The sequence below is a fragment of the Oryzias latipes genome, chromosome 4, assembly GCF_053564925.1.
Source record: "Oryzias latipes strain Hd-rR chromosome 4, Olatipes_Hd-rR_3.1".
Classification (NCBI taxonomy): domain Eukaryota; kingdom Metazoa; phylum Chordata; class Actinopteri; order Beloniformes; family Adrianichthyidae; genus Oryzias; species Oryzias latipes.
In genome coordinates this window covers 17806533-17826302 of record NC_136240.1, presented here as the reverse complement: position 1 = coordinate 17826302, position 19770 = coordinate 17806533, and the positions used below count along the sequence as shown (strand labels likewise).

Below are 19770 nucleotides of genomic sequence, written 5' to 3'. Positions count from 1 at the left end.
CTACAATCTACGTAGCTGTTCACTTCAACGTGATAGGAAGTAAGGCATGTCTGCAATAAAAAGTGAAATGACATTTTTTAACAGAAGCGGTCTTCAGGGAAAAAAACAAATTCAAAAATTCTAGCAGGACCCTGCCTGTCAGGCGACCCCGCAGGGGGAAAAAATATGTGTACGTGTGATGTCTGAGAGCAGGAATAGACTCACATATGAGCATAGACGCGCAGCAAAGTCCATAAAGCACGCTTCATTGACCAAGGTTTGAGTCAAACATGACTATTCACTCAGTAAAGTGATTTAAAACAAGTACAGCAGGCAAGAAAAGAAAAGGCTAAAAACTCCAGGAATCTGACCTTTTTTTACTTTGATGTATATTTAAATTGATATATTATTTCTCACCAAGTTGCAGATATAAAAGTGTAGTTTGGATTATGAACTATGAGTAAGAACTATATCACAATAGGGTTTGTTTTGTTTTTACATGTTAATCTTATAAATACTAAGAAGTCATGCGTGTCTTTGGGTCTGGCTGCTTCTACCGCCTTCTTCTGCAGCACAGACATCCTCAGATCTTCCAAACCCTTTGTGGCCATCTTTCATCCTTTAATCCGACTCCTTCAGTTGGTTCCATATCCATATATTGGGCTCCCTAAAAATCCAAATTATTCTTTTGATCCCCCCATTTTAATCTTCATGGTTTACTTCTTGACCTCTTTTGAAACAAATCTCCTTTTTGTTTGCCCTTTGCAATCCTCTTACTGTTCTGATGTTGCAGGATTCCTGAACAAAAACTCTTACTAAAAGCTAAACTGAAGGAAAAGTAAAACCCAGGAGGTGTCTGGTTCAGATGTCATGCAGACATCTGACTTTGGATGACAAGCGTCAAAATATGAAGTAAGGCAAAACTTGAGTTGCATTTTAAATATTTGCGTTTCTAAAAGAACATTAATCCTGCATTAATAGATTTATTTATGTTATTCTTGCAGATTTATTTTTGAAAATGTGAAGATTTCCTGGGGCTAAAAACATTTTACTTGATAACAATTTTTTCGCAAACCAGTTAAAACAAACATGCATTAATAAAGTCTTTTTTCAGTTACTTTGTACTGTTTGTTTAACACATTTTTCTCATTTTCTGACATCCCCTTATGTCAGTGTTTTTGAGATAAACCAAAACTTCTTGGGGCATCCAGGGTGAACCTAAAAAGTTTAAAGCTCCAGAGAAAAAAGAAACATCAGAGACAAGAATCTGTGGAGGAAAAAAAAGTTTTAAAAAAAGGCGAGTCTGCACAAGAGACGAGGTCAGACTTAATCTGGACAGAATTCAGCCCTTTTTCCTGCAGAGAAGGAAGTTTCTTCTTTCCTCCTCAACTCTTCCCATTAGTGGAAGGAAATAGCCCTCGGCAGCACTTAACCTGCCCGTGCAGGGAAGAGTTACATTTAATTGGAAAGAAAGATGGATATATTCTTGTTGCATCTCTTGACATTCCATCCTTGTTAGAACTAACCTCCATGTTCATGCAACAAAATCTCAAACTGAAAAAAACTGCAGAACTTCCTCAGTTTCCTGACTGTCATGGAACTGACTGCTGGAACACTTTAGATTCTTTTATTTTGAAAATTAATAACTAAACTGAATCTAAACCATAGTGACTTCCATGATTCTTTTTGCTTGTTTAAATAAAAACCTCATTCCCAGTGAAACATGATCCGTCACAGAAAAAAAGATTGAGTTTAGATATAATAAAATCTGACAGACATTTATTCCTCGCGTGGGATGAACTGAAAAACTTATGGACCTTGCATTGGCAGACAGCCTAGGGGGTCCAATTAAAAAAAAAAATTTTTTTTAGGCGATATTTCTTTTTCAACCAGTCAGAAATGTCACACGGATTAAAACAAATATATAATACTATAGATGGAAAGGATTTACATGTTAATGAAAAGCAATACAATCTGTCTCCATAATTTCTATAAGAAATCAATTCTGTATAAAAATGAAAAATGCACAAAATCCCTATTCTGCGACTTTTATTGCAAAAAAATACAAGAAAAATGTAATATAACTGTAAAAAGCCTTCCTGCTACTTTATTTAACTTTGTTTACTGAGTTGCTATATTGTATTTCCTGCTACACATGATTTTCTTAATGGATGTCACACTAAGTCTGTCAATTAAAATATAACAATTTCTTGGAGTCTTACCGTTTTTAGTGAATGAAAGTTTCACAGTGACCAGGATAGACAAAGAAATATATTACAGTACTGTCGAAGGTATGTTTTATTATTTTTACAAATAAAAATATTTCAGTTTGTCATGGACATTGTAAAATCTATTTTTTGCTAAGCAATTATGGTCTAAAAACAATCTAAATCTTTGTGAAAAATGTTGACATGACTCTTTGAAGTTTTTCTATTTTCACTTATGGATCCTGAAGAAACACTGGACATCTTTGTATTCCCATTTCTACCATTTTTAATGCATTTATTGATAAATATGACAAGTCATGAGTAAATGAGTCGTCAAAGTCAATTCCTAAAAAATTCTAAGAAATGCAATCTATGTTAGCCATATACATAAATTGCCCATATAGCCACATTTTCCCTTTAAATCCAAAGTGGTTCAGATGTTTGGAGTGTGTCAATTACCTATGAATCAACTTTTACTTTTTTCTTTAATGCAACTATAAATAAATATTGTTTCAAAACTGAAAAGAAAGTTGAAAAGACCTTTCAGACCCTTGACTTTTATGTCCAACATAACATCCTGTCCAGAACTAGAAAGTTCTGCTTCTCTTCTATTAAGACTCCATTATTCAGTCCCCATGAAGAAAGCGCAAATGCTCCTCGATGGGTCATTTAAGTTCAATACTAATAGTAAAGCTCTCACAAATAATAATAAAAAATTGTATTAGATGAAATAATTAAGACATAATTAAAGAGAGGTTCTTAGTTTAGAGACAGAGCAATAGACCCAATATTTCATTTTTCAAACATTATCTGTATAATCAAGGTAATTCAGGAAGAAGCCTCAGGTTATGAAAAACAATTGTAAGGAGCTCCCTCTATTGGCCATCATGGAGTAATGCAGCTATTCTTTTCTCACATAATGCACCTTGTACTTCCTTAAGGATAAAAAGGAAACAACATTTTTTGATTATGTTAGTAAATCTTAACATTGTGGAATTTTTCAGGTGGGCAAAGAACGATAATTTGAGAATTCAAGTACTAGTTTAAGCTTTATATTTGATTTTTTTTTTGAGGAATAGTTTTTAGGTGGCAACTGCACATTGACTGATGGGGGAAAAATAAATACATTTAAGATTATCAAAAATAACTATTTTTAAAAATGCAAGAAAATGTTTTTTTTGTTCTGAAAAAAAAATATGTTTATAAACATAACAAAAAATGTCCTTTCTTATGCGTACAGCACCTTGTTCTTTTCTGGAAGACTTTTGGACTCTGACAACATTTACAGCAAAAAAAATAAAGGCTCTACGGATGGAGTTCTGCCTTTAAACAGATTTTCTCCTGTCTATGACTGCATGTCTTTGTAGTACATCGGTTAAAATGGAAGAAACATACGCCCAGCAGGATAGCTTTTTTAATAACAACTATAAAAACAGTTCAAATGACCGGCATGGTTTCTACCCAAGCAAGCACACACACCAGTAGGCCAGTAAAGGTATATTACAATCTGAAAATACATATGTGTGTAAATAAAATGCTGTCTGCACAAAAGTGTTGAATGAAAACAGCTGAGGTCTGCTCATGTCTCTGAGGAGGAGCCGCTTCAACCAAAGCTTTTCATGCCCGTGTAAATTGATCCTCGAAGTAACAAACTGCTGCCGTTAAATAAAAATGCTCTTCTTTCAGTAAAACGTGGTTGGCTGAACAGCCTGAAAAGCTATTGGACGTAACTGCTTCAGGTATCATTGCACGTTTTGAAGGAGCTTTATGCTTAACTTCACTTTATTATGTGTGTTGTGGCAAAAGGAAAGAAAATGCTATAGAAATACTGAAATGTCTGCAGAGGAACTGCTAGGTGTCAAAAATCAGACACTTTGAAGAAAAACTGCACCAGAAAACACACAATCCTGGTTTTTAGGGAAGAAGGACTTCTGGGAAATTCAGATGACATTGCTTACTTCTTATCGTGCAAATCTCCAAAGTCCAAAAACAGAGTTTCTTGTTCATGTTTGAGAACTGCTGGTCCACAGTATCACATCTTGCTTTGAAACGTCCAGCACAGGATGACGTGATAATAAAGCCAGTGATGTTGGATGACAGGTCAAGCAGGAAAAAAAATCTGTTTTCCTGTTGACTACAGATAGAAAATCCTCACGTGATGGTAGAAAGAAAACCTGAAGTGTGCAAGTGCAAAATCCTCATTTAGGCCTTCATAATCACTGACAGACAACCATCAGCAGAAGAGCCAATTCAGTAGTTCTTTGCAACTAAAATCCACACAGTCCCAGAAACGCTCAAAGGTCTCAAGTAACCGCCACTCTGCTGTTAAGGAGGCAGATGACAGTTAAGGCTCCCTGGAATACAGATGGCCGGGTTCGCTTTAGCTTATATAACCGACTTTCAGAGGACTTTGTCTGACAGACCTGGACAGATGGTCTCACGACACCAAACAGACAGTCAGCAGTCGCTGGGTCAACGGTTCAGACGACAGTCACACAACTCCTTGTAGATTCTCTTTCGAATGCGAGGCATGTCGTCCTGGCTGAACAGCAGAGGCTGCTTCACTGAAAGGCAGCGGCAGTACTGTTGGGGAAAAAAAGGGTATAAAAACCTGGACACGGTACAATTTTTAACGACTACTTGAGCTGATTCAGAATCCACATCCAGGAACAAAAATGTTGACTAATTTGATCTATAATGATCTTACTATAAAGCAGAGATGAGACATGAAAAAACAAAGAGAACACGGAGGGAAAAACGTCTCACCTCCAGGACAAAAACTCCACAGTCGCTGTCATTTTTCTGCTGAGGAATACCCTGAGGAGAAAAAAACAGCTCAGTCACTCAGCAAAGAAAATGAGCTCTAGTTTCAGGACTAAATGATGTGTACTTTTCAGAAGCTTTGATATTAGTTTGACTGAAGCATGAAGCTGAAGAAATTCAAACACAGACTATAGAAAAAAAACTGAGGAGCAGCTTGAGTTGAACTTTTGATGATTAAAAAAAAATCCACTATCCTCAAAAGTAGTTCTATATGAAATGGAAACATTAAGAAATATATGTATTTATATGAAAATATATTGATTAACCCTTTACCACTGGAGAAGTCGCCAGCAACACCTAAATAACCCGCCCTTTGACATACCGTAAATATCTGATCATTTATGGAATCAACGTGAATCGCTTACTAACGTAAAGTGTTGCATAACGTTTTCAAAAAAGCAGCCGAGTTACGCTGATTATGTAAGCAATTTACAACAGTGAAGTGTTCCATATCAGCGCAAGGCTGCTTTTGTCTGCTTCAGAATCCGCTGGAATTATATTAATTGCTTAACCGGTTGAAAACTTATGGTCGTCAAAAGAATGCAACCAGAAAAGAGTTAAAGATGTGAAGATGGTGCACGTGTGATGTGTGCAGAGGGCTACCCTGATGATGGTGATCTTCCATCCTTTCTGGAACGCTGCCTGTTTCTTTTCTCTGGCTTCATTCTGAAGATACTTCATTATGTTCTGACAGCAGGACACAAACACAGAGATGCTACAATCAAAACAACAGCACTGCCAGTATTTCACACCAGTTAAAACACTTCAGTTACGACAAATAAACAAAAGCTAAACGGTCTCATCTTTGTTATCTCAGCTCACCCCTCCTGTTACGGCTGTGGCCGTATTTGGTTTTGTTTAGTTCTGTTTGTTCTGTCTTTTGTGTATTATTTTTGTATCAGAATGGGACTTCTGTGGGTTTTTGTGGATCTTTGTGGGTCTGTGTGTGTATGTCTGTGTGATTATTTTCAGGTGTGCTGAAAAGGGTGTGGCCTCCAACTGGACCAGAGCTGGTGGAGGCAGCCTTAAAACCACCACTTGGACCTCCAGACCATGAGAAGGGAGCCTTGCAGCAACAGTCTCCACTGCAGCTTGGCCCTCTTCTCCATTTTGTTTTGTAATTCACCACCTGTTAAGTTGTGTGTTGCACTTTAGTGTATTGGTTAAGTATTTTGTAGGGATGGGAATAGAAGCCCCATGAAGCCTCATTGGGGTTCATGTAATTGTGCCGGAAAAATGAACCACCCATTCAGGGCTTCCAAACCACACAGAACAGCAGCATCTGGTGGTGGACTGGATGTATATCTACATATGTTTCAACAAAGCTCCTTGTAACACTTTAATGTGGACATGATGATGAAAAAACGTAAAACAGAAAAATGTTGTTAATGATGATAAAAAAAAAAAAAGTAAAACAACACAACATGTGACGTTTTCTGTGAGAAGTGCTTGACACAGCAAAATACACATCACATGAAGACAAAAATACACGCAAAAAGAATATGTATAGTACCAGACTCGAACCTAGAACCTCTAGATGTATATGCCATTGACCATTCCACTGAACTATCTCTAATCACAAGAAAACGTCGTGCCATTATAAATCATTGCAGTGTTTTTTTTTGTTTTTGTTTTTTGGATACACACCGTTCATGATGTAGTGCAGTGTTTTTCAACCTTTTCTGAGCCACGGCACACTTTAACCTTAAAAAAAATCCCGCGGCACACCAGGATCCAAAAATTAAAAAAAACAAAAAAAACGGAGAAACTCAGTCTGTATTGATCTACAGCCCCTCCACAATCTCACATGCATTTTTGAGATAATTGTGGCAGAAAAAGCTTGAAACTGCAGCTGTTTTTTTCTAAAAGATGCAATAAAATTTAAGTTAGAAGATGTAAAAACAGTTTGATGTGTGTTCGTTGATTTCAAGACGTTTAACAACAGATCTCCTTGAGCTCTGTCACTCTCACAACCCAATGCATCATGGGAGATGTAGTGCATTAAACGGCCGGCGGAGATCGCGTCTCTGAGCTTCCTTGTTTTGTTCACTTGTTCCACGGTCTGACATCGGATTCTGTGGAAAGCTACACCGATAAAGACGAACTTTAGCTGGTATTTTTGTTAGAACTGAGCGACTTTACGAGCTAAATCGGGACAAGGAAGTGAAAACTTTAACCACTTCTGATTGGTCAGACTGATGACATGTGATTAAGCTCCCCAAGAATGATTGGTGGAGACAGTTAAAAGGACGGGACTTTTCCAAAATACAGCCGGAGTTGCAGCTGAATCGCGGTACGTCATTCTTATCAAAATGTCTTTAATAAAATAAAATAAACGCAAAGAAAAAGTATTTTACGATCTTTTATATTCCTAACTCCTCAGTGTTTTATCAGGGCCTGTTTGGATGAACAGAGAGCTGAAATCATGGAGATGGGAAATGTTTAATTTTTCAGTTAATGAGGGCAATTTCCCACGGCACACTTGACCATCTCCCACGGCACACTAGTGTGCCGCGGCACACTGGTTGAAAAACACTGATGTAGTGTTTTATTACGAAAAACCGAGTTGAAATGATCCTGAGTCACAGAACATTTTTAATTTATTTATTTACGTATTTATTCATTTATTTATTTGTAAGGACTATTATTATCTCTGTTTTTAATATGCTATTCTTTTTATTGTTATTTTACCAATGATACGTAGGTTATGTTTTGATCAGTTTACGTATTTTATTTTTTAATTACTAAAATTGTTAAATATTATTTTATTTTTTATCTTTTTTTCTATTTTTATTGTTGTTATTTTATGATAATTTTTATTCTGATGTTTTTAACTCCAGCGTTTCCTCTTGGGGATCCATTTTTCTGGGGCACCACCAGCTTGACCTGTAGGGGGTGCTGTTGCTGCAGTGCCCGTTCTCGTTGGGCGGGCTGGGGTCCCGCTCTGTGGTCTAATAGCCATGGAGTGGGCCCTGGGCTGCTCTGTGCTGGGCGGGCAATGTGGTAGTGACCCCTGTGGTCGGGCTGGGCCTTGGAATAAATGGATCCCCATCATATCGTTTCCTCACAGCAGTACCAAGCCAGACCTTCTTTAAGCTGCAGTTCTTTGTTTCTGTTCAGGGTTCTACTGGGGGAAATGGGTAGGTGGGGTGTGGGGGGGGGGGGGGGGAGATGAGGGAGGGGTCCCATCTTTGTGTGATTGTCCTTTGTTTGCTGTTTTTAACAATTTTCAGCTTTTATGACTGTTTTATGTTAAGCGCTTTGTGTTTTTAACTGAAATGAAAGGCGTTATATAAATAAATAAAGTTTGAGTTTGAGTTTAATAGGAGTCATGGTAAAGTGCAATGAACTGACGCCGATTCCAATACAAGCGAAACAATAGAACTGGTCGGGAAACGTTCAGGATTCATTTCGCATTTCCAGAGAATAGCACGCCCAACTGTTCAAAACAAAAGTGACAGCGTGGTTCGACCAAACGAAGCATTTGCCGCGACATATGTCATCCACCACGTGATCTGCGCTAGTTGACACGCGCCCCGAAACATTGTGCCGAAGCACTCTGTTTCATGAAGGTGAACCGCGCGCTGAAGCGCCGTGTCAAACGGGCCATCCCTAGTATTTTGTATTAGTTCTTTGTAGTTTGCGGTTTTGTGCCCACTCTGTTTAGTCTTTTGGTTTGTAGTTATGTTAAGTGAAGCTGTAGGGGTGAACTGCCATTTTCTTTAGTACTTGTTTTCTCCTGTTTTTGTTAGTCTAGGGAGGTTAGTGTTTTGTCATTGATTTCCCTTTTCTTTCATTTACAGGTAAGATTACATGTTTCAGTTAGGTGGGGTTTTGTTTGTTATTTTGGCCTTTTTGCTTCACTTTTAGTTCTTGTTGGTGGTTGTTTATTTATTTGTAAATAAATGTGTTATATTTTGTATGGACAGTCAACTACAGTCAACTTAGTAGCCAAAACAATTTACTTTTTATGTTATGCCTCCAATCACCCCAAGACTCAGAAGGGGGCGTAACACCTCCCAACAATAAATAATCCAGACGCAAACCAACAAAGTGGCGCCATCTGTGCGAGCTGAGGGACTACCGTACTCACGTCTGTGGTGTGTCGGAAGACGATGCCTTGGCTGTCGTAATAGCTGATGGTTTTGGTTGCCATGGTGACCGTGACAAGAGACCAGTGGATTTCTAGATGAATGGGAATCAACAACAACCATTTGGAAAACAAGTCGACCTGAAATAAAGCAGAGGAAGAAAACCCAATATAAATACTTTAGGAGTGCTTATCAGGTATTGACTTGTGTGTGTCTCAAACATGACTAAAATATGAAAACAACTTCAGAGTTCTTTTATCACAATGTTTGTATTTTTACTTCTATTCTCGGAAATCCCGGTTTTTCTTTTTTCTGTTAGGAAACGACATTCTTTCACTGAATATGGTTTCAGTTTAGATCACGAGCACAATCAAAGGTAAGTGTGCAAACGTGGACATAAATCTGAAGGAGCTGCTGCATCACAGCTGCAGTTCACATCACATACAGTCCCGCCTTTGATGATGGCTGAAAGACTGTCATGGTTTCAAAATGGAAACATGACTCAAAAAGGGCTAAACTTGTGACTGTAAGGAAGGGAACAAAACAGGAACCAAAACATTTAAACATCAATCCCATGCTCCTTGCTGTTTGAATTATGGTAAACATAGTTGTTGACATTGGTTGAATATGAATTTAATGGCTTTGTTGACAAGTTCTGTCTTGAAGCTTAACTGAGGAATAAAAACCGCTCTGTGCTTAAACTTTAGACGGCCCTGCAAGAGTTCAAGCTCCAGTCTGCCAATAAGTGAGAATGTTCTTTCTCTACATCTGGCTTAGAACCAAAGTAAAGCTATGACTCAGAGAGTCAACTAAAAAAAATCCTTCCCAAATGCAAATGTTGAAGCTTCCTCCTTACTTTTTTGGTCCACCTCTTCACTCCATCATAACCTTTGGCGACCAGCTGCTTGTGGAAAAAGCTGTTGAAAAAGTGAACCTGAAGGAAACAGATAAGACTTGATCACACATGTGACAAACTTTGCCTTTTAGTCCTGGCCAATTCATTGTAAGCAGATTCTCTATAAATTAAACCTCCTGACTGTCTTACCTTGTGTTCTGTTGCTTCCATAATGAGCTCTCCGTACATGTTGATAATCTAAAATAAAGATACATTTCTAATAAGAATTTCCATTTTCAAACAGGTGTTTATAAAGTATTTTTCATTCAATCTTTGAATGGTGTTAGGGATGTCTGTGCCCCATTATTCTCCCATTTGCCTATATCTGACCTGGTCATTGAGCCAGTTCTGCTCCTCCAGCGTACTGAGGTCTTCCAGACTCAGCGTGTGCTTGTTATACGTGACCATGAAGCCAGCAACAGGTGCAGAAGCCAGCGCCGCCCGGTATCGAGTCATCTCCCCTTTTATGTCCAGTCCACTGCAACCATTATGAAACAGACTCAGAGAGAGAAAAGAAGCAAATCACGCTTTTAGACATAAAGGTTTGTCTCAATTTTCTTTTAGGGAAAAGGCTCTGACAGGAAGATATTATATTATATTATATTATATTATATTATAAGTATATGATTATTTTAAGGGTGTATTATCAGTAGCTAACATCAAATTCAATCTAAAAAAAACCAACTACATAAAGATTATTGGGCAAACTGGTCAGATTTTTTTTTTAATTCAGTAAGTAAGAAAACAAAACAACAATTCTACTTTTAAGACCCATTAATCTGTGGATGGTTGAAAGTTGCGGCATAAAGCTGTAACCAAAGAATGGCTAAACATCATCACACAAAAGGACATTTAAGTTATGCTAATCGACTTTAATACGTCATAGATAAGAAATAAATCATAGAATTGTAAGAATTTATATCTGTTCATTTAAAGACCCACTGCAATCAAAATTATATTTATGGTATTTTATAAGTGTGACCTTGAGGCATTTTTCTCAGGATGGAGGACATAAAAAAAGAAAATTGAGATTAAAACTGCATTTGAGTATATCTTTATTCAAATCATGATGAATCAGTAGCAGATGAAGAAAATGCCATCGGAAAAAGCTTGTAGCAGTTTGGTAAAATCTACAATCGGCAGGCCACAAGCTCCCAGCTTCGGTCCATTTTGATGCATCACTTGTAGACGACTAGATCCATGAATGTCTTCATTTTCCTCGTCTGAGATGGTATCTGGCTCAAAAACTGTATGGCTGGATAGTTCCAATATTGCTCGCCATTTTTGTTTCAACGGTAATATTAGGTTGGGTTTTGAGGGACTTTGTGCTAGCAGTAGAGAGTGTTGGCAAACGGATGATGGGAAATGAAGGGAGGCTCACTCTGTGCCAGTTGTCCCGCCCACAACGCAGAGAGGATATTGCTAATTAACTACTGCCCCTCTGCAGAAACTAGGTCCTAATTTCTTTTTTTTGCTTAAAAACAGAATGATCATAATTAAAAGACCACTGGGAACGCTTTTACAATAGATCAAAGATGATCATAGTGGGGCTCGAAACATGTCATATTTATTAAAAAAAAGATTAAATGTTAAATTTTAGAATTTCTTTTTGTTTATTAAATACAAATCTACCAAAAATTACATTTACAAAAAATTGCATGCATTTATGACAAAAACATTATGTTGTGATGTCAAGGCTGTAATGCACGTGTGTGTGTGCGTGCGTGCGTGAGTGTCCTGACCTGTGGCTGAGGTCAGAGTTTGCTTGCTTCTTCAGGTACTCCAAAACTTCCGATTCAGTGAGCGGAATAAAGCTGCCATATTTGACGTAAAAGCCCTCCAGGAATTCTGTAACAGAGAAAGTCAAACACAACACGATGACATGCTCATAACATAATAATTGCGTTGTTTCCACACTGCAAAATGTTTCTTGAAGGACTGCAGAAGCCTCCATCAGTCATGTATCTCACTGTTCAATAACTCTGCACTATTTCTGAAAAGTGATGCAACATTTTATAAGTTTCATTTAACACTAAAGCATTACTGTTTAAAAAGGTAAAGTAAAAGTGATTTTCTCTTGAAGCACTTTGAAAAAATATTCAGCATTTAAATTCAATATAAATACACACATTTATATGTCTGGCATAAAACTTTTCTACCTTGGACAGCATCTATAAGTTTCTCCAAGAGTTCCTTCCTCTGTGTCTCTGAATCCAGCTTTTCGTCTTGAACCACTTCTTCTTCCGTCCCGTAGATTTCCCAGGTGCCAGATTGGCAGTACAGTCTGTGGTCTCTCAATGCCCACCGGTGCTCCATGCTGCTCATTGTAATAGGGCCCATGTGTGGAGGGAGAATTGTGGCTGGGTGACATGTTTCTACCTCCATGGGGAAGGGTTTTTGGTCGCATTCCGTTGGTGTGGCAACTTTTCCATTGGGTGACATCAACGAGAGAAAAACTTGGTCTGTTTCATCTGAGATTTGGTCCACTTGCATCTCAGAATCTTGGTTAGAGGAAACTTCCAATCCTGTAGTAACACCTGGCAGCACTGAAGATGATACCGATCCATTTGCAGCTTTGCTCACATCATTATCCTCCATCTCTTCATCTGTATCTGTCAGGCTCACAGTCTCTCCATTTTCAAGGTGACATTCAACTGACCTGGGCTTGGTTTGGCCTGCATGAGATATCTGAGAATATTGGCTTCCTTCTAGTCCATGTTCCAACACCGACTGAGCTAAGGCACCTGTTGTTACACTGGCTATGTTACCACTTTTACTTTCAACGTTATCTTTAACATCTGATGCAATCAGGGCTTTAACAATCCCTCCTTCTCTACCCATAACTACCAGCGTTCCCCTGCATGATGTCCCTAACAACTTTGTGTGTGCATCCCTTCCATTCCCGTGTCCTTCCACTGCAGCAACAGGGCCTGTGCATGTTTTCCCCACATCCTCCCTTTTCTGCGATCTTTCTTCAGGGGCGTCAGAGTTCCTTAATGGTCCGTTCTGTGCAATGTCTGGGGAAGCTGTGGCAACATGGATTTGTGACGGCGATTCAGACACCGCTAAGGGAATCTGCACCTTCTCCTCTGCCTTTCCCTCACCTCCTCGATCATGTACTTCGTGACCAGTCAAATTAAAGTTCTTGATATTTACAGACTCTCCCACTTTTCTTTTAGCCGTGCCCCCAAAGTCCTTACCAGCGCCCCTCCCTCTCCCTCTGCCTGAAGCTTTGACATTGTGTCCAGTGCTATTGGGACCACAGCAGTCACACGTCTTAGGCGTTCTCTTCCTTCTTGATGTTCGGCTGTTGACTTCATCCTGACCTGGGGTAAATATCTTATTAGAGCGCAAAGGGCTTGACTTATCACTTAGTTCCTTTGTTGCATTTCTTAGAGAAGGATTTGCGTTTGTAGCAGTTACAGCAGCTGCAGATGAATCGGAGCTGCAGGTGAGATCTGCAGTGAGGAGTGCTGCAGCGGTCTGTATCAAGTCCTGATCTGTAGTACCTCCAGGGTGAGGCACTGAAGGAGGCGCTGTAGTACAATCAGTTGACTGAGGTGAGGCAGATGGTGTTTTCATTGAGGAAGTGGAGCTGCTGTGAACCATGACGTCCTCTTTTGACTCTTCCACCCCATCCCCAACACCCTCTATTTTCAGTGCTGTCTTTAGCTTATGTTTTTAACCAATTTAAAAACATTAGAGACGATTTTCTTTGTATCAACTTGAGGAAGGCTCTAACAGTTCTCTTGTAAAATGGTTCTGCTGTGGAAAAAAGAAGCAGTTCTGAAGGCTCTCCCACCACATTCTTCAGTGTGAAACTTCCATGGTAACACAAACAAAACCTGGGGGTGCAAGAGGAAAAGAGAGAAAACAAAAACATATTTTTATGTTTAAATATCTCAAATTTCGCTGAAAAGCACATCAGCACGGCAAATACAGATCAAATCAGAACTCTTGGAAATCCACAGTAGCCTCATTCCAATACGGAAGTGTTTTAACTGAAAAACCCCTCAAATTTAGTGTTTCCTCTTATGATTATCTTCATTTGCATCCCCAAATCTGTACTGCTGATTACAACGCATTTTTACTGAACATAAACTGATTAATCTGCCAACTTTTTCTAAATTTGCGAGCATACTTTGAGGAAACATGTAGAGTAGATGGAACAAGTTTTAGTGTTGCAACCAGGTTTGCATTGTTTACTTTAATGTGCAGATATGATGTTCTCCTTTTCTTGTTAATTTTACACAAATAGCTGTGAAGTTAGGCACCGTTTTAAAGAGATTAGCACGTTTAGATTTGGTAAACTAAATAAAACACTGAGCATAACATTGAAGAAGATAAAGTTCCCAGTTTCAAATAACGCTGTCAGTGAAAGTGTCAAATTAACAGTTAAAATTGTTTGCATGTACTGTTATGACAGTGTTAGATTGACAGATTTTGAGCATATTCCATACTATTCTTTACTTAACGGGACTGCAATTGCCAAACGGAGAAAAACGAAACCGCATCAGTTTTAAAATAAACATCACTGTTGCAAACGCAAGCCTTAGCATTTTTAAATAATTAAAGCTTCATCATGTGCAAACTAGCAAAAACTTAAAGTTCAACGAAGTTAATTGAAACAACCTCATTAAGTTAAGTGCATTTTTTCTAACGACGGGCACCGGGCAAAATAGTCTGATCCCCAATAGACAAAAACATTTTACTTTAAAAAACGTAAAATGCAGAAATAACACGACATTTCCCAAAGTTTCGAGTTAGTTTACATTTTTGACTGAAGCTAGCTGACTTACTAGCTGCAGACAGGACACAAAGAAGCAGTTTCCTCCATTTTCTAAGAGCGGATAATGACGTTTAAAACTATATGGGTGCACACTGAAATACATATACGTTCCAGTAATCAAATGCAAGAGGATAAATCAAACTATACACCACCTTGTCAACGAAATAAACTGACTTTCGTCTGGCCACGATAAGACGAAACAACAGCCCAGGCTCTCGTCGCTTATTGATTACGTCACGACAACAGACGAACTTCGGCAGATGGCGGAAAAGGCCGAAGTTGTCTTGAAATCGTTCATATTTCTTTCCTCGCTCTTTTTTCAACCGTTCTTATATCATTTTATGCTGCTCACTTTTGGAAATAACCATTTTCCTGATAATTAATTTTAATCATTTTGTTGGCTATTAAACCAATGTTTACCACCACAGTTGAGCAAAATCGGCATAGGAAATACTAAACATGTTTGTATATTTTTAGAAAAAGGCTAATTTTATTTAGAACTTTAAAAAAAACATATTTAAGAGGATCAAAGTAAAATAAGACGACATATTATGGGGGAAAATAGATATAGCTTTACTTAATAAAATTACAGGAGCGGAGATACAGGGGAACAAAGGGGGCAGTAGCCATCCTGCAAAAAGCTATGCCCCCCAATTTCTTATATATTAATCATTATTCATCATTAATCATTATTCGTCAAAATCATTACTGACAAAGATCAAAGCATAATCAATACAAGCATCGTTAAGCATTGCAAAAATAACAAAATAAAAATAGGAATACATTTACCAATAATTGAATTAACATTAAAGAAAAATAGCATGTTTTTATACGCCACTCTTCAGAAGTCTTCTCCCCCTCCCGCCCCTCTATATATAACGTTACAGCTCCGCCACTGTAAAGTTGCAGATTTTTTCAAAGCTTGATTTTTTTTCTTTTGTTCAACTATTAAATATAATATAAGAAAACAGTGCAATGAAGTCTCACAAATACTTTGCAACCTTTCTAAATGAGAACTTTCTTTATTTGGAACTTGGCTTTGAAGATGGTTGTAAGATCAACTCCAAAAGATACCAAACTTTTTTCAGTAGAACACAATCTTTAAGGTTCATTTATCCAGATTAGATTTCCGTATGCTGATGTTCTAATGTTTCTGAAATCTGGACATTTTTTAGATGATAAAGGCAGCTGCAATCACATCAAATTTCATTTTTATTTTATTGGCATGATGGTCGATTTCATGTGTAAAAAAAAAAGACATTCATTGTACATTTAGATGTTTTTGTAAGAAACGCTTTGGATAAGAAAATAAATAAAAAGAAAAGTAAAAAAGAAAAGCATTGAACTAAAATATGAACAGCAAAACAGTTCACACTTTGTTAATAGTACAAAAATGTGATATTTGTAAGCAAGGAAGAAAACAGTTTAAACAATAAAATTGTCATAAAAATACAGAACGAAAGAAAAAACATAATAGAGTATTGAACGCTTTAGTTTTTGAAGATGTTTACTTATCACGACTACTCCATAAGAGAAACACAGTTTGAACCTACATTTGGATTGTACATTTAAGATCAGAGCTCATCTCTGCTAGCATCATTAGAAATCAAAGACAACAGGTCTTTTTACAAGTTTCTTGGGCCAAAACAGTGTAGGAGGATTGATCCTATCAAAATCACAAGACAGATGCAGCCATGCAAGAACTCACACTATTCACATATTTAATGTACAGCACAGTAGCCAATACAGTCCATCAGCTCCAACAACAACAACAAGAACAATTACAAATGGTGCAACCTTAACAAAAATGCTATAAAAATAACTACATGTTTTTGTTAAAAAAAATAAAACTCCATGCCCTGTGACAGACTGGTAACCATTCCAGGGTGTATCCTGGCTTTACCCAACAGTTGCCAGGACAGTCTCCGGCAACCCGTGATCCCGAAAGGGAAATAGTGGGTTAAAAACTCCATAGGCTTCGGGCATTACATTTAAAACAGAAAAATAGAGGCAGAGTTTCAAGTTAACATACATAATTTGAAGCAAGTTAATTGTCTTTATCATGACTGAAAAATGTGTTTAAAGTGAAAATGTAATGCTTCTTTATTGTACACTTTTAGATAGGTCAGCTTTGAAGCTGAACAAAATCTGTAGCACAGTGAAAGATGGCAAAAAAAACCCCACACAGTTGAAGACATCCATGGATGCCAGCTGCAGCTTTGGGTTTTTGGCCTTGAAAATATATGCCCAGATGTTTAATGTACACATTTTTCTAAGCATATAAAACACATCTGCTACAAAAAAATATAAGGCTAAGAATTACTATGCATTGAGTAAAACTTTTGTCTTAATAACAGTGTTTCTACCTACAAGAGACTGGTGTTTATTGTGGGAGTATGTATGGTCTTTGAGACTGCAGCGCCCTTTCTGCCACCAGCTGTTAGCACCTGGAGTTGCAGCTGGTACACACTGCCTGCCTGAAGACCACGAACCGTTACCGATCTTTGAGTCTGTGAAAAACAAAAGCAAGGATGAAAATAACACATTTTAGATCATAAAGAAAAATCTCTGTAAACATTAAAATTTGCCTGCTTCATAAGAAACAAAAACACACTAAATCCTCCAGCTCCTCTTTTTCTCAAACAGTAAACAAATCCTCCCCTTTTCCCCAACACAAAATATTTTCTTTGCCTCACCGATGCAATGGTTTGAGTCTGGGAGATGAGAGCATGTTCTGGTCTGTCTACATCAGACTTGAGCTCAGATTGCAGAGTCCAGGTGAACTGAAAGCCCTCCACTGCTCCTGGATCGAGTGCATGCTGGGACATCCTCCAGCGAAATGTTGAAAGCAATGTTCCATTGAGTTGATAAAAATCTGCAGTCAGCTGTTCTGGCCGAAGTACCACCTTTCTGCCTGCTGGGAGGCGCTCTGACACAGAAAAAGAACAAAATTCTTTCAAAAATAATTTTCATATTGTTTGTACTTTTGAACAGTTTGTTCACATTTTCAGGTTTTTTTTAATATAATTGCATATGTTTATGTAAAGGGCTGATTCACAAGACAGTTTTTTCTTGTTATTGTCTGTGAGAATATAATAGTATAGAATCAGTGAAAGCAGGCAGTAAACATGTGTTAAGTTAATAGTACCTTTGGTGTTGCAGGCCAAAGCTTTTCCTCTGATGCTGATGGAGGAACAAGTTGGGGTCATAACCCAGGCAACAGCCTCAGACCCCGGAACCGCCTTCAATGCCACTGAAACCCGGTACTTACATGCAAAGTGCAGGCCTTTGATGGTGTGATGGGTGCCCTGCAGAAAGAGAACTACAGTTACAAACATGAAGACATTGAAACGCACACAAATTCACTGTTACAGCAGTATAATTGTAACGCTTTTGAAAATTTGCATAAAGTAAGAGCAATTTGATTTACACACAACAGTAACATAATTTTGGCAGATAATTTTAAGATTATGATACAGCTTTAAAAATTAACTTGTTCCATATAATCTCTTCACACTAGAATAGAGGAGATTTTTATATATATAAATCATCCTGGTGTAACATTCTAAACTTCTCATAACCTGATGTGATTTTTGACCAACAAACAAAGCAATTGTAATGCAGTAAATATCAGGTGTACCTGCACTGTTGTCATTTTCTCTTTGCTTGTTACATTGTTAATGCAGGTGTGTGGATGCCAACGCAAAATGTACAGATCTTGATGTTTTGGTCTGACTGGAATAGAGAAAGAAGGACGATCAGACACATATGCAATGGCTGAGATTTTGTGTGTAGACATTTCATGTTTCAACATGAACTTACAGTGGTGAGGCCACTTCCAGTACACCTTCACCTGCAGCTGGTTGTCATGGTAATGAGGGGCAGCAGCCTCCAGTCGAAGTTTTTCAGAGGGGACAGGGTTGACAGGTGAGTCGGGTTGAGACACAGAAGGGTAAGAGGGAGAAGAGGGTGAGAGAGATGATGAAGAGGAAGGGAGTTCGTTGGAAAAGTCTCCATCTTTGATATAAGTTGGACAAGGAGAATAACATTAGAAAAGCAGATGCAAATATATTTATACAGCATTTTTAAATACAAGCGTTGAATGGTGTTGCATGAAGTAAAAACAAAATCAAGAGAAGTAAAAGCATTAAAGTCATAAGACTAAAATGCATTAAAACGTGAACCTCAGTAAAGTTAAATCCTATAAATATTAGGTAAAACTGTGTGCATCAATAACAATTGAGTTTTAAGGTGTTACTTGAAAACAGGGACAAAAAAAACGCTTGTCTGCTGTTTGTAAGGTGTTTGGGTTGCAACAGGAAAAGGTCATCTCCTGTTTAAGTTTGCAGTTACTTTTGGCATACTAAGGAGGTGCCAGCCAGCTGACATTAGCACCCACGAAGGACAATGTGGATGATATATAAGAGGGATATGAGGGGACACTAGTGTTCAACATTTAAAATCAAAGGGAGTTTTAAAACGGATCTTATAATTCCCAGGTCATAAACTATGCAAGTTGAAAAAAACTGATGTGCAGCTGTGAAAGATTTCCTCTGTTTTGACATTAAAAAAACAAAACACTAATTAGCTTTACAGGATCAGACTCAAAGTCACTTGCATTGAAAATGAATCAATGCATAGACTATGCCCAATATTTATAAAAGTGTCTTGTATAAAGAGTAGGAAGTTCCATATAACGTTTGGTGTATGGTTTAGTAATCAAGCTGCAGCTGGCTATAACCCGCTGCTGAGCTGACCGACAGGTCACCTGTAAATACCACTGTTACCTTGACGACCTCATTAAGTTTCTACTGTACTTTGTGTTTCCGTGCAGCTGCGTGTAGACAGAGAAAGTCAGTAGAAGCTCTAAGCTAACTGGGAATCCAATCATGTATAACTCCATTCAAAATAGAAGCTGTATACATTTGTATACAAAGCATTCATTAATATGTGAGAAAGCTATTGACATGATTAACTGCTTTTTGG

At 37.9% G+C, this 19770-nt stretch overlaps 2 protein-coding genes across 4 annotated transcripts in view; both read right to left on the bottom strand.

Annotated features, from left to right (window-relative positions):
- Positions 1–3582: 3582 nt before the first annotated feature.
- LOC105353934 (uncharacterized) lies at positions 3583–15092 on the bottom strand. Of its 2 annotated transcripts, none has more exons than XM_023954317.2 (10): positions 14937–15092; positions 12155–13840; positions 11738–11843; positions 10326–10473; positions 10146–10193; positions 9957–10034; positions 9103–9240; positions 5613–5696; positions 4953–5003; positions 3583–4769 (listed from the first exon to the last, which is right to left on the bottom strand). In XM_023954317.2, exons 2-10 carry the CDS (start codon positions 13602–13604, stop codon positions 4659–4661), a joined length of 2214 nt encoding a protein of 737 aa, XP_023810085.1. In that variant the 5' UTR covers positions 13605–13840; positions 14937–15092; the 3' UTR covers positions 3583–4658. The 2 variants fall into 2 exon arrangements, with proteins under 2 accessions (XP_023810085.1, XP_023810086.1); XM_023954318.2 differs by having other exon boundaries at positions 14795–14987.
- An 891-nt stretch (positions 15093–15983) lies between these two features.
- anos1b (anosmin 1b) overlaps positions 15984–19770 on the bottom strand; it is a 32215-nt gene continuing 28428 nt past the window's right edge. Inside the window, exons 10-15 of one of the 2 annotated variants that reach the window (XR_013655427.1) lie at positions 18607–18801; positions 18425–18519; positions 18056–18092; positions 17933–17967; positions 17481–17713; positions 15984–17294 (exon numbers count right to left, since the gene is read on the bottom strand). Coding sequence is in view for 1 of the 2 variants with exons in the window: in NM_001104719.1 (NP_001098189.1) it covers positions 17151–17294; positions 17481–17713; positions 17933–18092; positions 18425–18519; positions 18607–18801 (827 nt within the window). In the remaining variant the exon portion in view is untranslated. 2 annotated transcript variants of the gene reach the window in all.